At 39.4% G+C, this 17,005-nt stretch overlaps 2 protein-coding genes across 5 annotated transcripts; one reads left to right on the forward strand and one right to left on the reverse strand.

Moving 5' to 3' along the window:
* Positions 1-135: 135 nt before the first annotated feature.
* On the reverse strand, positions 136-2,081 carry LOC111327423 (uncharacterized). Its single transcript, XM_022931600.2, has 2 exons — positions 1,942-2,081; positions 136-1,123 (listed from the first exon to the last, which is right to left on the reverse strand). The coding sequence occupies exons 1-2, from the start codon at positions 1,954-1,956 to the stop codon at positions 302-304; spliced, it is 837 nt and encodes a 278-aa protein (XP_022787335.1). The 5' UTR covers positions 1,957-2,081; the 3' UTR covers positions 136-301.
* Positions 1,960-16,729, forward strand: LOC111327422 (uncharacterized). 4 transcript variants are annotated; one of them, XM_088740134.1, is made up of 11 exons: positions 1,960-2,101; positions 2,566-2,885; positions 9,985-10,357; positions 11,859-12,137; positions 12,421-12,518; positions 14,806-14,864; positions 14,935-14,994; positions 15,082-15,235; positions 15,328-15,560; positions 15,967-16,039; positions 16,306-16,729. In XM_088740134.1, exons 3-11 carry the CDS (start codon positions 10,218-10,220, stop codon positions 16,401-16,403), a joined length of 1,194 nt encoding a protein of 397 aa, XP_088596260.1. In that variant the 5' UTR covers positions 1,960-2,101; positions 2,566-2,885; positions 9,985-10,217; the 3' UTR covers positions 16,404-16,729. The 4 variants fall into 4 exon arrangements, with proteins under 4 accessions (XP_088596260.1, XP_022787333.2, XP_088596261.1 ...); XM_022931598.2 differs by lacking the exon at positions 14,935-14,994; XM_088740135.1 differs by lacking the exons at positions 1,960-2,101; positions 2,566-2,885 and adding an exon at positions 4,526-4,673.
* Positions 16,730-17,005: the final 276 nt, after the last annotated feature.

A 17,005-nucleotide genomic window follows, 5' to 3' on the forward strand; every position in this document is an offset into this window, starting at 1 on the left:
TGGTTGCAACTATCATGAGCCAGCCTCCCTTGAGCATTGATTTCATGCCTCTTACCACAGGCCTATAATTTTAATAGCTGAAAACCTGTATTCAATTCAAGTTTAGTTATCAAATCATAACCAGCAAGACTCAGATAAGAATGGTAAAGTTAACTTTAATGGTTTGGCTTACTGTTTTCAATGAAAGTACTCATTGAAAGCTTACTTATCATAACCAAAAAATTTATTCATTTAAAAATCAAAAGGTTATGTTTTTGCATGTTATGTTTCAGCTTGTGAGTGTCATTATGAGATCCACTCATTATTTCTTCGGATCTTCTTTGCCGGCTTTGGCTAAAGGACAACCTGAATCAGAAGCTGGATACTTCCTTTTCACCCCAGCTGGCAACACTGAATCAGCTGGCTCCACAAGAAGCTTTCCTTCACTCTCAACAGCTTTAAATGGACAACCATCTTTCTGTAGAACAGGACACTCCTCAGCTTTCTCATGGCCAACACTGTGAACAACTTTCATGGTCTCCATCAGAGCTTCTTTATGGTGGTAGTCCTTGTCGCTGCTTGGCATCTGTGACAGCTTACTGTAAATTTCTTCCGTTGTTTTGGCATCCTTGAAGGCACATCCTTCTTTAAACTCAGGGCACTTCTTAATTTCTTCTAAAAGAGAGTCATTATCCACGTTGGCAAATGGACACCCTTCTTTAAAAGCAGGACACTTCTCCTTCAATTTACTGACATCAGAGGCAGTTAAATCTTCTAGCACAGCTGCTGGTGGCTCTACCAAAGGTTTCCCTTCCTTGCTGGCTTCTTTGAAAGGACAGCCTTCCTCTGTCTTGAATACAGGACACTCTCCAACCTTCTCTTCCAACTTTTTGGACTCAGAATGAACAGCCTTCAGCATGCCAAGTACCTGTTTGTGTGCTGCTCCTGTGTGGTGCTTTGATTCTGGCATCTTAGACAATTCTTCAACCACTTCCTTGACATTGTTAGCATCTTTAAAGGGGCATCCTTTCTGGAACTCAGGGCATTTTTTCAATTCACCCATGTAAAGATCTTCTGTCAACTTGGAATAAGGGCAGCCTTCCTTAAATGCAGGACAGTGGTCCTTTAATGATTCATTATCATGCTGAAGGAAGCAAAGGATAAGTTTATTTGTTATTTTTTCATGTAAAGAAACTAAACATTGTTCCCGTTTGCCATGTTTGTGCCGTGAATCCTTAAAAATATAAGAGCAACCTCTATCAAACTCAAGCATACATAGTTTGCCACTGGGAATAACGCTTTGATCCCCTTTTAATGGCAGGTAAGGTTTTTAAGAGAGGTTTTGTAGATCCAGTCAGAAATTTGAATATTCTGGGCTCCGCACTGCGTAATGTACTGTTGTCACAGTTCACGATCACATAGAGTGTCACGTGGCCGAATACCTTGACCGTGACCGGAATTTTCCGACTTCCCTGCTCTTTGGTAAAGCTGAATGTAGCCCTAAACTCACTAGCAAAAGGAGATTTGATTCCACTTCTCATTTTAACAGCTATTTTTAGCGTTTGAAAAGGCAAGTTGACGGTTTTGATGATAAATTCATCCTTGAAATGCAGGCAAAACAGTCAGTATAATTTACTTATTGATGACCGGCGAGAAATAAACTATCATTCGTCGAAATCTGATTTGCAATATTCGCGGGCTTTTGACTAAGAAAGTAATTCCTAAGTTCACGGAATTGAACTTGGGTCGATCGTTCAAAAAATGAGAAAGACTTGTCCTAAATCAAAAGAACCATGCTGAATCGCACAAACAACAATGACCTTTCGATTTGTTGAAATCTTAACTTACACCTGAGAGGTGTCACACAGTGATCAATAAAAAACTGTCCAGGCACCTGTAAGAAATACTGTAATCGCCTTATAAAATCTAAAAGACCTAAATAAACGGGAAGAACTTTCTTACCTCAGTTCCTGCCATGATAGCAATCGACGCTAAACAGAGCGAAAGAAGGAGTAAATGAGAAATAACACGTGATGTTTTACGTCACAGCTGCTGCGAGATGAAAAAGTCACGAACACGGAAAGGTCAAAACCTCTAGAAAGAACCACACGAAGAACAAATGGTAATTAATAATTTGTTGATCAATATCATTTAGTTTTTTTTACGACTACTTTGCTAGGAAAAAATCTGGAGAGATTTCCATGTACGGCATGTGTCTACAGTCTTATCAATTAATTGTATGCATATTATGAGGTATGAAGTTGTACCTGAAACCTACGTCATGAGTCTAGAAGAATATTGACGACAAGAAGGTCTTTAGCTAAGTTCTAGTCCGCGGCCGTTTCAGCCACCAGGAAAAACTTCAAAGTAATGGGCTCCCGTATTTATTGAATATTTATTGAATCTGTAGCCATTAAATTTGATCTTTTGTATGTTTTTAGTCAGGGAAATTGTTTTTATACAGGGCTAACCTCACGATTTTCCCTTTTCAGGATGCATTTTTTATATTTGGGTTGTAGCTTCCTGAATAAACGTTATGTTATGTTACTCTTATGTGTTATGCTACTTTTTAATTTCCATTTTTAGTGCCCACTGCTCTGATTCTGGCATTTTGTGCAGGCCGTTGGTGCTTTCAAGGTTCTTTAGACACCAAACAAACGAACAGCAAACCATCTTAAGGATGATTTTCCCTTTGGAATTCCTTAGAATTTTACGTTTGTTTGGCGAATTCCTCAGCGAAACCTGAAAAGGAGACCAAAGTTCAGAGGAGGCTTGGTATACTCTCCCCAGACTTTCCTCGGGTTTGTGGTAAAAGTACGACATGACTGAGGAGGCTGCGTTTCCTACGAAGAGGCGACTCTGATCCAAACAAGCAGAACGTCGCTATTCACGGAAACAAATAACAGGTATGTCTCTGCAATAATTAAAAGGTAAGGGGTACGTGCTAGAAATGACTTTGTCTGATCGTTCTAGAGACAGTTCGTGTGTAAATTCCAATTAAAAGTCTTAAAACCCTATAATGTTTTAATTGTGTAATGTTAAATGCGTGTGGTCACATCGGTTCTGATCCACTTGAATCTTAGCTTCGAATTACTAGTTCATGTTTAGAATTGAGGTGTATTTAGGCCAGGTTTTTTTAAATTTTAACGCCGTGGATCTGCTGAATTGCGACGGTCACTGGATTCTTAGGTTTAGCCAGCACCAAAATATAAATACAATCTTTTGTAGTGTCTGCCTCCCTAATTACGTCATAAAAAAGTTAAATATTAAACTGAATTTACACTGAATTCAAAGAAGTTGTTAAAGTAGAATATAAGACCAAGACATGAAAACTTAGTTACTCACTTACTGAGAGTGAAATAATACAACAGAATGGGAACGAAGGCAAAATAACAAATGGTCCTCAGATCTCGAAGCGGTTTGTACCTCTGGCACGGCGCTCCGCCCTCCCCCCTCCGCCCTCCCCCCTCCGCCCTCCCACCTCCGCGCCCTCCCCCCTCCGCCCTCCCCCCTCCGCCCTCCCCCCTCCGCGCCCTCCCCCCTCCGCCCTCCCCCCTCCGCGCCCTCCCCCCTCCGCCCTCCCGCCCTCCCTCCAGTGACAAATTCATAGTTACGGCCTTGCATCTCTGATAGATTTTGAATGATTCTGTTCGATTTCGGACTCTTCCGTCTAATCGGGGACGCTTCAGTCCTGTCGGACACTTCCATATAATGAAAAACAAGGGGATACTTGAAATAACTAATTATCTGTTCAACAAACACAAACCAAAAACGAAACAGAGTCAAAAGCAGGCAATGGTATGTTGCTTCAACCGCATTTAGTTCACTTAGTAAGTGTTGAACGTAACTTGTAATAGGAAAGATATATCATTTAACTGATTTGAACTTAAAGTAATAGTACAGGATCATATTTAAAACCAGCTTATAGTGAAATAGATACATCCTGTTTACAATGTTTCGGCTGAAATGATTTTAAAACATGTTAAAAAAAATAGCGATTCAGTACAGCGGGCTTAAGGACTTTACTATGTTATTATGTGAAACATCTGGAAGTAAGATCATAATCCTTCAATTGGAACAGGATCAACTATAGGTTGGTCAAAATTAAAGAAGTCGATTAAAATGAAATTAGAATTCAGTGTGAATTTTTAAATCGAGTGTTAAGGATGGAGAAGAGTTTAAGAGTCGTTCTGTTTTCAAGGAAAACAAAGTTTAGCCGAGTAGTTATCATTTCAAATTTTACAACTACCAATTACGTCGACAAATGATTTTCTTTTATCCCGTTAATCTAAGATTTTTGTGAAAATTTAAGAATATAACTTGCATATGTGTTAACATCGGCTATCGAGCACAATTACTAAGCGAAAAAGAAGCTTATGCACCACATAGATCCAGCAAACGATGTTTCAAAATACGTTTGCATTAACTTGAGTACCAAGCAAGTCGCACTGTTTATATCAACAAGAGGAAGCTCAGCGTGAGATTGACTTAAATACTTATCTAAATATTTATCCGGTAGTTTCAATTTTCAATTCATGCTAAGTGAATCCGTTTACTCGGAGAAAGTTGTGTTATTTCATTTCGTCCACGGACTTGGCCAACTTGGTTGACGTAAAGAGTCCAGCGCTCAATGAGTCAAACGGTAAAGCAAGTGAGTTAATTCCACAGGGCAACCAAGCTTACTATCCAAAACGGTATGTCAGTGACTACTGAAATATTTACATTTTGCTGATTGATTTGGAGTTTCTTTGTTTGTAAATTTGGGTGTAAAGAAATCCAAACTATTTTTCAATAGGCGCTTCGTACGCGTCCAGGACAAACTTATGTAAAGTTTTCCCCGACATTTTAAGATCTGGTTCACATGATTTCACAGCAGAAGAGGAGATTTTTGAACGTCTGAAACATTTCTATACTCGCATGCGTGTTTCTCCTTCAGTTTTTGTGGAAATATAATGTTATAAGTTAATTACTACAAAATCCGACTTCATGTTTGCTACTGATTCCGTCTTTGATTAGCTCTTCCTGTGATGTACCGTGATCACGTTTCTGGATGTGTTCCATCTCTTCGGGAAGAGCCGTTTCTTTATAGTTTCTTGACGGAGACAGGACAGTTTAATTCACAGCGACGCAATTGATATCCCACTTCTGGGTCGCTGCGCTGCTCTAAGGATCTCATGAATTCAGATATTGTACCAATTAAGATATAATTGGCTTAAAATGCACTGACCAAAGCAACGAATACGATTCAGTAACACAAGTTGGCGAAGGATCTCTCTGTTTTGACCTGACCTTATCCCGTTTATATTGGCTTAGTGTGAAACTACCCTAATAAATTAAGGGTGTCCTTGTGTGAAGTTGATCGGTTGGGATTCTTGATTTTACTTGAGAACTATGTTACTCAGTGAAGTCAGGTGCCATTTGTTAAAAGATTCCGTGATGAAAGACTGACCCTGTTGAGCTTACTGAGTTAAGCAGCTCTTTGTTTCCATTAATACGATTAAACCGAGCTTTTATTGGTTACCATTCCAAAAATACAACTTATTTAGAGATGACAAACTCATTCATCACCCACAACGACTGTAACTGATCCAGTCAACACAGCCTCCTTAAATATGAAAGTAACTTCCGGTCCTTACGCATGTCTGACTAAACGCATCCGACTATTCTAGGCCATTAAAAAGCAGAAAAAAAAAGGACTTTAGGGGAAAACTGCAGAATGGAGCAATTCATTTGAGAAGTGAAAGGGATTATTTTTCTTTCTTAAGATTTCCGGAGAAGTAAGATCCCAGTCTAATTAAGCTGGTCTGAAGATTTCCTGTCAAGTGTGCGTGCACATGCTTTTTTTTTTCTGATTAAAAAAAAGTAAGGCTCTCTTTTTAATGGACCAACTGAGGATTATTAGCCACCATCCCTCTGAGTCCAATGGGATTTGAAATTCGTCAGGTCCAGACTGCATTTTTTTTCATTTTCCACTTTTAGGCTGGATAGCTTTGTTTGTGTTTATCATTGCTTAAACACGAGAGCGCCGGTTAGTGCCTCAGTGTTGGTAAGCAACAGTTAACATGGTACATGTAGATGTTAAAAAGAAAACACGAGACCTAAGACGAAAAAATTCTGGGTAAACGAACATCGAAGGGGATAAAAATAAACGAGAAAAGATTGGTGAAGATTAATGATGGAGAAGATTTGCGCTGATTGCAGACGATAAGTCCTGCAAAACAATTATGTCATCCACGAGATATCCGTGTTGCTTTGGTCACCACATCATCAAACGACAGCCTTGAAGATTGCTAAACTGACCCGGACGGCATATATATAATTGAAATATGCAGTCTGAAGAAAGCCGAGTATCATTGTCTTCAAATAAAGAAGCAATATTTGCTTCATCATCTAAATTGGATTGAGGTTATTACCTTTGGACTGATACAGCGTCAAAATGATTTCTTTTAAATAGACAGTTTAAGGACTGATTGTTCAAAAAGTGGCTAGCGCTAAACCAGAATATGGCAAACTCAAACTTGGTTCTGATAGTTAGTAGAAAAAGAAATGTGTACTATTTTAGTAGGGTTTTATCTTACAGTAACGTAACCTAAAGGTTCGTGGTAAAGTATAGACCGAATATGACTGTTTATTCACTTCAGCCGTTGTTGGTCCCCTTAATGATATTTTGAAAAACAGTGACTTATAACCTCCATAGTCAAACTGTTTAGTTAGTTTCTAAAGAAGCACATTATTTTTCTGCTCATGTTCCCTTGGTGTTCTTACATTAGTGCAATTTGTTTCATGTGTTTTATTTTTTTTATGTTTACGTGTATGTTTTAATGGATAGAGAACTCAATCGATTCCGTTGATTTAAACAAAACATGCACTGAACAACCGCGTCAAGAGAAGGCCTCAGGGCCGAAATAATTCATCCGCACCAAACTCAACGACTGAAATACATGTCAACGACAATAATTAAATGTTTTTAATTAAATTGCATAGGCTTGCCTGCCTATTGCATTACCGACGAACTGAGCTGCAGACACTTTTCTGCTTCCACTCAGGATTGGCTTGTATACTCTCAACTACTACAAAGAATCGAATGAATGTGCAGTGATTAGGTTCCCTGATTAGCCTGAAGTGAATGTAATTAGTTTGAATGACGTAACGATCGCCATCTTCTTTGTAGAGTATATGTGAGGGGGTGATAAGGAAGACTTAATTTTGAATGAATGACTCTCTGACTAGGGGTGGGGAGATAGGGTATAGCATAATCTAAGGTGCACCTTGGAGTTCGTGATTTCAGCCCCAGACGACTTTATCTTTAAAGCATCAGTTGGCTTTTCTTGTGTTTTCAAACAGTTCATCAGTCAGATTTTTTTTCAGCATCACTTACAACTGATTCACGGTCTGTTTACGCTACTCTTTGTCTAGATAACAGTTCTAATCGGCGACGACCTGGGTCCTTCTGATCTTGTTTGCTGAAACGTGAACGATGCAAGATTATTGTAACAGCAAATGATACCTCAAAAAAATTTGTTTTCGGATCAAAGGCCTGAGGGCCGAAGCTCTGGAAAAGCCATCATGATTATGAATTAATCGCAGCTCTTTTGAGTTCACATTATCAGTAAAGTTCATCTGTTATTTTTACTCAACTGAAAGCTATTTACAGAGTGAGCCGTCGCAGAAATTTCTTGTAACGATTTGTTTGCCAGTCCAGATATCTTGAATAAACAAATAAACACTGCAAATAGATAAGCATTTTTGTAATTGAAACAAGTTGCGGATAACGCGTTATCGAAAACATTTAATTGCGACAACATGTGTCTCCAGATAAGAGAACATTCCAGGTATTTAGCAATTTATTTGGGGTTTAGCGAATTTAATTGATGATTCTTGAATCGATTAGTCATAATTTTAAAGAAATTCTTGTCTCTTTGAGGCGTTGGTGACGATAGTTCCCGCTAAAACGATCAGAGCCGATTGTAAACGGTGTCATTAACCTTCTTAACGTTATCAGAAAAATCACGTGAGTACACTTGATCGATTATCTGTGAAAAATTGCCGACACAAGATACTTTGTTCTTGTTACCTTACGTTCATTAAGTAACGTTACTAAAAAAATTGGATCCGGGTTAGGGTTAGGGCTTCAGCTCGAAAAACCCTGAACTTTCAAAAAGTTATGCTTGCGGTTTAAAAACAGAGTGGCTTTAATACATGTAGTTATGTTGAGCCCTTGGTATTATAACAAGGGGATATCCTCTGGCGAGATTACAAGCATTTTTCTTGCAATTGGAAGCAAACAATTCAAAGAATTTTCCCTTGTTTTGATTTTCTTCTGATACTTTGGAACGAACTGACCTAAACCAGCTCTTCGGAGACTGACATGACTGTATGAGCAGCCAAATGAAAAGGAACTATAAAAGCCACAAATGGGTGAAAAGCTTACCAGGCGGACAATTTGATATGACTTTATTTCCTTTTCTTGATTTTCCTTATTGCTATAGCGATTAGCTGAAAAGCAAAAGTCCCCCACGTTTAATCGATAACATATTTCATTCTTATCTCGGTCCTTGGTTAGTGGATAACCTGGACAACTACCGGGTCTCGATTGTGACGATTGTCTGCGCAAAATATTTGATTGGTAAAGGTGGTCCTAACAGTTTTGATCTTTAGCGGAAAAATCACCCTTTCAAATTGCGGGAGATTTTCCGTTGCGCTACGCCAAATGTTTATTTCTACCACCGGAGCAAGTTGTCTCGCTGATTATTGCATTTCCTTTTAATATTTTGTCGAACAATAACGCATTATTTCACTCCATTGATGAAGATCGCAAGTAACACCCGCGTGTTTGTTATGTCTAACAACGAATGCCTCCAACAAACCTGGCAAAAGAATTATTTCTGTGGCAGGATCACTGCATCTTTTCACCCTTTTATCTCTAGGCCAAATAATTTGACCACGCCCAACTTTTGGATAGGGGAGATAAGAATTACAGGTCGAAAATCACTTGAAGTGAAGTCGGGTAAATTTCAGAAGCTTGACAGTTCTACACACGGATAGACACACAACTGATTCTGTGCAGCTTCATGTACGAAGACAGACAAAGATACAATGGAAGAGAGTTAATAAAAAAGAGTTAATCCGTTTGAAATGTACAAGGATTAAGCTGGTGTGAAATATAAAACAGCCTAAGAAATCGTAGCTAAAACTAAATTGGGCAGATGCCATCAGCGGTCAGTGACACCTCGGGTGAAAATGCCTAAGTACAAATAGCATGAATATGCGGAAATGCCGGCAGGTAAGAAGAAGTTTGTAGCCTAACAAGAACTTGAAAGGAAAGTCAACACTCAGTCAGTTTTTTTTTCTTTTCGCAAAATACAACATGTAATGCCATTTAGCAGAGTAAAAACATTTACAACAGATGGATACGGTTATCCGGATCCTTAGATAAACAGGACACGTATTGCTTTTTCCCAACTAATAAATCCTTCCCGCAAAAATGCGAGAGAGGAAGAACTTCCTTTTTATCTGCTTGACGGCTGTTTAAACAACGAACGACTGAAGAGATTCGGTTTTCAACACAAAGCTGGTGTTAAATCTTACCTCAGTTGATTGGTTTAAAGTTACTGTTATCAAGGGTCGGTTGCCGCTTAAAAGGTCAACAACAAAGATACATCCCAGCGGAGGCCCATGTGCTAACGTTTGGTGTTCGACCACTAGTTTGTTGATTTACCAATGTTTTTGTAACACTTAAGGAAATATTCACTTCAATATAGTTTTGTTTTAATTTTCTTATCAGTTTGGTGTAAAAACGTCTTTTAAGTTTCGTGCGTGGTAGTCTGGATTTCTTCCAAGGTTTTTTTCGCTCTCAACGCGACCGGAAATCCCCAGTTAATTAAAACAGATACCTGGGCGCTAGTTTAGTAAATGTCCTTTTTGATCACAAACTTATGTTCAGATCATTTTGTCATCACCACGAATTGTTATCAATTATCTCATGAGTCCATCTCAAATTCACAGACTTACGCAAGGAACTGCTCTAAAAGAGGATATCAAGAGTTCGCAGTGGCGGGTGCTCTCAAGAAACTCAACTTACATGTGCAGCCAGGTTTCAATGAAGCAAGATTAAACCTATAAGCTGGGCTTACCTGGAACGCGCTGAGCTTGCGAGCAGCTTGACAGAGACAGTGTCTTGAAACCGTTCTAGCTGAGAGCTGATCGAGACAGATCGTCCTTGCCATCGATTCAACAGCATGCAGATCTCAAAATTTAAAAGTTGCGTTTTTCTGATTCTGGCATTTCTCGGAGCTGTTTGCGGTTTTCGCCGCAGTTCAAGTTCTTATGGAATAAGACCAATTTCCCTCTACGGTTATAGTAACCCGCGTGCTCGAAGGTGAGGTATACATTTACTTGCGGGATAAGTCGAAAATAGATTTTGGTCCTTCATTGTAGCTACGGTATTTTTCCTTTTGCCATGAAAGCCGGGGAAATCTTTAGTTCTAATGATTTACTTCCATTTATTTCTTAAGAGTTTATTACTTTCAAAGGTGTACTTAGTGCAAGAATTTGCGCCAAAGCGCGAGCAAATTTTAAAGTCTTGAAAGAATCCGATTTCCTTGTTAACAGCAAAGTAATTTGTCAGGGAAAGACATCTGTAAGCATGAAATTATAAACTTAGCTTTTTGAAACATGTCGTGGTTTTGAACCAAAAATTAATTTTTTTTTTTGGCCTTAGTCAAATAACATAAACCTAAAAATTCTTTAAGTATCCTCAGTTCTTGAATTTAAACTTGACTGCTCCACGATGCGCTGTATTTGTATTGTTCTGGTGAAGCACCCACGTGCATTAGCAGGAATGACTGATATCCTGTCATTTTTTTCAGCAATTGCGGTTGTTACCTTAAATCCGATCTCTGCTGAGAGCACAAAATTGTTCAAAGATTTGGCATGCTTTGGGTATTTTTATCGACCTTTGCAATGGTTTAATTTTTGTGACTAAAATAATTTGATACTGTGCAGTTTACATGAATCAGGTCACGTAAAAGTTCAAACCAGGTTCATCAATGAAATTAATTAGTTAAGCGTGTTGCACCCTTGCAATGCACAACGTTTATGACTTGCAGTAGATTACGCTATCTTAAATGTGTTGAACAAGATAAAAATCGGACGACATTTTAAACAGACAGGTTGATGGAAGCGCGATTATTTACTTTGTTCATCGTGCAAGATGACCACCATAAAAGTGAAAATAGAGTTTAGATTGACAGAGAAAATCAAAGCAGCGACTAATCGCTTAACCCTTGAGGGAACCTAGCATCTACGTTCTCCTTGCAAAATCACTCCTGAATCTATCAAGGTCACGGGAATAGAGGAAAATCTTGGAAACCGAATGTCAAACAAGTTTTACTTGCCAGTACTGTAGGGGTACTGTAGGTACTGTCTAGGGAACAGTGGAGAGAATGTGTGTACTGGTGTTAAGGTGTAAAGGGTTATATAACACTAACACAGACAGAGGATATACTACTGTAGGAATTGTCCCAAATTTTTCCTTAATATTCACAGTAAAAAGAATCTTTATACGGCGGCCTCGAACATCAACATTGAGCGCAATGGAAGTTTCGCCTATTTTCACGTTTTCAAAGGTTAGATTTAAGTCTGTTTGTCCAAAATGACCGAATGCGAAAGTTTTCTGATTACTTGCTTTCGAGGTTTAGAAATAAATCACTTTTGCGTAGTTTACTCACATGTGCAGATTTGTTCTCAGCCTTCCACGGAAAGCCTTGCGAACATTCCCCTTGCGTGAGTAAGTTTGTAATGCGAGTGTAATGAATAGAAGCACGATTTTGTGGAAACCAAATTTGAACTCTTCTCTGTTCCTTACACTCTCACAACAGCCAAACCGCACACCATCCGGCCAATCGATTGGTTCTGGACCCATCTAACAAGCTACCGCTGTACAAGAAAACTGGTCAAAAAAGACACCATGGAAAGGCACCAAGCCCTCCAAAGCCTGGAAACCAGGGTGATGAGAGCAAATCTTCTGGTGGACAATACTGTATATACCAGAAACCAAAACAAGTCACGTGCAATGTGGCGCACATGAAACGAGTCACGAACAGATATAAGTATTATTGTGGAACACAGTCTCAGGACAAAGTATGCACAGGTTATAGGTATGTATACGTTATAGTTAGACTTTCAATAGTGAAGCGTACTGGAGCGACTAGAACAGGATAAGATAACGGCCGACGTGACTTCGGACTCCAATCAAATCTCAGACCCAAGCCTTCAGCGGCCGGAAAATCGAACGTGTCCGTGCGGCTTGGACCCGGCCGGAGAGGGGAGGGGAGGGGAGGGAAAGCAGCATCATTGTGTTGTTCCACAGAGGATTAAGATTATTTTGGACACTAGCGCTTAAAAAATATGAACCGAATCTGTTGTATTTGTGGTTTTCAGAGTTTCGTATCGTCCAGAGTACAAAGTAGAAGTTAGAACGGTTATGGTGTCAGTGAAAGATTGTTGTCCCGGATTCACAGGTCCGGATTGTAGTCAAGGTTAGTAAGAACGCATGGGCCAATCAAATGTCCGCGCTATAAAAATCAACGTGAAATCAAATAACCTTTGTACATAAAGTGTAGAAGTACTACAAAATTTGGAAATATAGGGGACTAAATTACATACAAAGCCAGGACAAATTCTTAATGATATACTGGAGTCGTGCGGTGAAATAGAAGAAAGTGGTAAATTATTTTACCTCAGGGAATCAGTCAAACAAGCTATCATTCGTCACTAGACATTAAGTGTGCTCAAATTTCCATGTAAATTACTTTGCCAATTTGTATCTCCAACTTTAATATCAAATCAGTATTGCTTTCACTTACTCGCATTAACAGGAAATATTTAACGTCTGTCTTGTGATTAGCAGCAGTCATGCCAACTTAAAGTGCCTTTATTTATCCAGAGCGAACACAGAATAGACGTGATAATGATGAAGAAGCAAAGTCAAAAATTTCTTGGATTCTCCAACAATAAATAAGTGGATTTATCGATGAGCTAAAGTAGGCCACTGTCTTAGTGCAGTTTTTAACACGAAGATATGTTTTTTCATCGTTAAACAAGCCAGACATGGCTTCCAACATAAAGTGAGGCAGATAGCATAGTAGCAGAAACCCGCAGACATAAGCCATGGTAATGGCGGATTTCTTGTAGTGTGGCGTGTGAATTGCATTTAGCACACTTCTTACTCGGATATGAGAGCTACACATTCGTAATCCTACATAAATACTGATGTATGAGGCAATAGGTACAATTAAACACAGACTCACAACAACAGTTTGGAAAACTCGAGCGGAACTCTTCTTCCATACTCCCAGTCCAACCCAAACACAGGCGATCACCCAGGAACACATAACAGCAAAAATTGTCTTCTTTAAGGTCACAACACTACGATATTTCCCGCGGAGGCGATACGCCAGAAATCTGTCAATAGAAATAACACTCACTAATAACAGAGAAACGGCTGCCAGCGCATTTCCGATGAGCGTATCAAACACTGCCATGATGCAGACCGGATTCTTATAGTCTTGTCGGTAGCCAATGATCTTAAACGCTGCAAAAAGTGGCTGAGAAAAAAGACCGACGCCAAGGTCTGTCATGGCCAAGCTGAATAGAAGAGCTTTGGACGGTGAATGAATGCTACGACATTTTTTTAAACCCAGCAAGATGAGTAAATTTCCAACAGAGGCCGTGAAAGACAAAAAAATGTTGATAACTGAAAGAGCGATGACGAACGAGAGCGGATTATCCTCGATCAGTAATTTTTGAGTCTGTGCGTCGCATATCTCTTGATACAAAGTCATAGCTAAGACTTTCAGTTCAATATTGAAATTGAAGTTGAAAATATGTCACATGACCCTGATACGAATCTTGAGCGATAAAGCAATTTCTTCACAGCAAGTAATTTTCTCGAAGCTTCAGGTGTATCGCAGTCAAATGGTAAACCGCTTTTTCCTTAATTTAAACCGACCGATACGGTGATGTTGATAAGGGTTCAAGCCTAGGTGATAATTGCTACTCCTCCTGGTCGGCATGTTATTGTTTTCAGTGTTAATGAAATTCAACATTTTAGCAAATAAATTTCATGCGAAAGGAAAAACAGTTGTCTAGATATAAAATATAACTTTGAGGTCAATACTCTGTGGCTTGTTTAAATCTTTTACGTAGTTTAAATATCTGTCGCTCCAACAAAACCCTCTTTGAAGATATTTTTTCCTGGCGAAAACGCTGTAAGAAGTGCATTTGTCCTTTTTTTATATTGAAACACATGCATTGTTTGATCAATGCGTGGCCGCTAACTGAGAGACATTTCGCAATTTCAAAACGGAACAACTAGATCTCAAAATTATTCATTATTGTCCCTTTAATTCACACGTGGGTTTTCTTAAACATGTCTCAAATACAAAGGACAAAATTGATCCAAAAACTTCACGCTGTTTCGTAGTTCCATTGTTTAGACGGCGATTCTGCAAAATAGGCAGACGGAAATGTAAATAACTGGGAACCCTTTCACCTTATAATATAAGGAAAAAGTCACCCGACAGAATAAGAGATCTGCTCAAGAGATAATGAATCTTCATAAGTTGTGTTCATTCGCTGAAATTGCTAGAAAAGCAGGTTCATTTATGTCTATATTTGTGGAGTTTGGGAAAAGAAAGGATATTAAATGCACCATCAATTTACCACATGTACATCGTTTTGCCATTTCGTTTATGAGGTTTCTTCTGAATTCATTAAATATTTAGCCATGCTGATGTTAATTGTGATTCTTGCTTAATTCCACAGCCTGTTTTAACTGTACCAAGTTCCTTTCATGGGAAAGCCGATTATCTGCACTGGAAAAGGTTAGCTAATTACTTCATTGTAATTAACCTGGATGACAGCTGTTTCACAAATCAAACAACTTTTTTTAAGTGTCAGGATCACATGACAAGTTTCAAGAGTTTACTTCACAAAAAAAGATCAACATTAAAGGTCTGGTTTTTCTCCTTTACAAGCTAGTTTTCTGTTTGCCTTTAAAGAATAATTTTAAACTGATTACTTTTTTCTCATTTATTTAAGAGAGCTGGGACGTCTGCAGCTGCCACCATATCTAATGACGATGTCATCTTTAGGGGTAATACGGGACCACCGGGACTCCCCGGCCCTCCGGGACCCCCAGGAAGACCGGGGAAGAGGGGAGAACCAGGACCTGGAGGTTCTAAAGGTGTAGGAGGTACGAAGAAATAATTGCTCAAAACTCCTTTACTGTTGAGAAAATTAACTCATTTTCAAAAATTGATTTTTTGTCTTCATAATTATTTGTAGGATCCTCTCAGGGCCCTCAGGGTCCAAAAGGACAAAAGGGAGACTCGGGCGCACCAGGTCCGGCCATGGTAGTGACGGGAGATCCGGGTCCTCCTGGATCACCTGGACCACGAGGCCCTTCAGGTCCACCAGGACGAAAAGGAGAGCCAGGGAAGTCAGTACAAGGACCGATAGGATTACGTGGACCGCCTGGACCCTCAGGGGAACCCGGGCGACCTGGCATTGGCACTTCGGTAAGTCAAGAGCGTAGCCAGGGGGGTCCTGCGTTGCCCGTGGCCCCCCCCCCCCTTGGTAAGCCTTCTTTAGAGCAAACAACCTTCAATATTGCGGGGGTGAAAACGCCATGACAATATCTTGGCCGTAAGAGCCATTGTTGAAAAGCCCACTTTTTTAAAATTTGGTTTTTTTTGTAAAGTATTTTCGTCAACGACTCTTGCATTTAGTTAATATGGGCCTTCATGCCGCGATAATACGACTGAGCCTACTGATAAAGGCGGGAGAGCAGCGGTGTAAATGGTGAGTAGCTTCTGTGACCCCTCCCCCCTTTGAAAAATCCTGGCTACGCCCCTGTAAGAAGGATTAATATAAGCATGCGATACACGCAAAATAATTTTACTGAAAACAACTTGTTTTTATCAGCCAGAAGAGTTGTCTGTACTGAGAGAACAAATAAAACAGCTGTCCGCCATAGTCAAAGACCTGGACGAAAAAAGTAAGTAGTTTATAATTATAATAAATCGGAGGTTCTATGGTTTGCATCTCAATAGATAAGTGAGTTTATCCAAACTCCAAGCTCACTCAACATGGAAATGTTCTCACCTGAGAGACTGCGATGTCGAGCGTACTACATCGGCTATGGATTTTACAAGTTGACCATATCCTCCTCCTTACTTTGTTTGTTAAAACTCTTCTTTTTCCAGTGTTGTTTCTGTCGCTATCCATTGTCGACATTAACATTAAAGTTTCTTGTTTTATTAGTTTCCAGATGCGAGTGTTCGTCAGGCACAAGCCGCCTGAGTGTGAACGAGAAAGAAACGGTCACCGCGTTACCTTTGTTCGCAACTCCAGCTCGTTAAAAGAAGGTCCTTTTCGTTCAGTTAACTCTTTCGCATTTCCTCGTGTTATTGGAAAATAATTTCGTCTGCTGTTCCAAATTTAACTTATTTAACCAAATGCTAGCCGCTATAAACCCCACCTAAATTTTTTCGGGGATTTTAAACACATTTTATTCGCCACTCGTGTAACCAATACAGGACCGTGATACAGCGTCCACTACGTTATTTTACTTTTCACGAACATCCAAGGGGATTGATGTCAACTAGATAATCAACCAAGATCCGCCGGTGTCTGTATCCAAGATTTTATCAAGTTCTATGAAAGTAGAATTAAAGGATAAAAAATATATGCTACACCATTTTATATTGAAGAATACATTATGTTGTCAGTTTGCAACGAAGGTGCTTTTAAAATGAAATTCAAATATTTATACGTCACTAATCGTTACTTGAGTGATGATAAACCACGAGCATAAAAGACACCAGCGATGACACTCGTTCCACCCACCCCTCCCTTCCCCACTTCGACATGTAATGCTAGAACTAGAATTGTGATGGATTCGCACCAAGTTGCATATACCATGATGTGATGCACGCAAAAACTTGAAGAAAAAAAATCGTAA

Source organism: Stylophora pistillata, chromosome 12 (genome assembly GCF_964205215.1).
Source record: "Stylophora pistillata chromosome 12, jaStyPist1.2, whole genome shotgun sequence".
Lineage (NCBI taxonomy): Eukaryota > Metazoa > Cnidaria > Anthozoa > Scleractinia > Pocilloporidae > Stylophora > Stylophora pistillata.

Excerpts from the sequence above, each read along its gene's own strand:
- LOC111327422 (XM_088740134.1), top strand. The coding sequence starts at position 10,218 with ATGCAGATCTCAAAATTTAAAAGTTGCGTTTTTCTGATTCTGGCATTT. Across the intron at positions 12,138-12,420 it reads AAAGTATGCACAGGTTATAG|AGTTTCGTATCGTCCAGAGT; the intron begins GTATGTATACGT and ends TGTGGTTTTCAG. Across the intron at positions 16,040-16,305 it reads CAAAGACCTGGACGAAAAAA|TTTCCAGATGCGAGTGTTCG; the intron begins GTAAGTAGTTTA and ends TTGTTTTATTAG.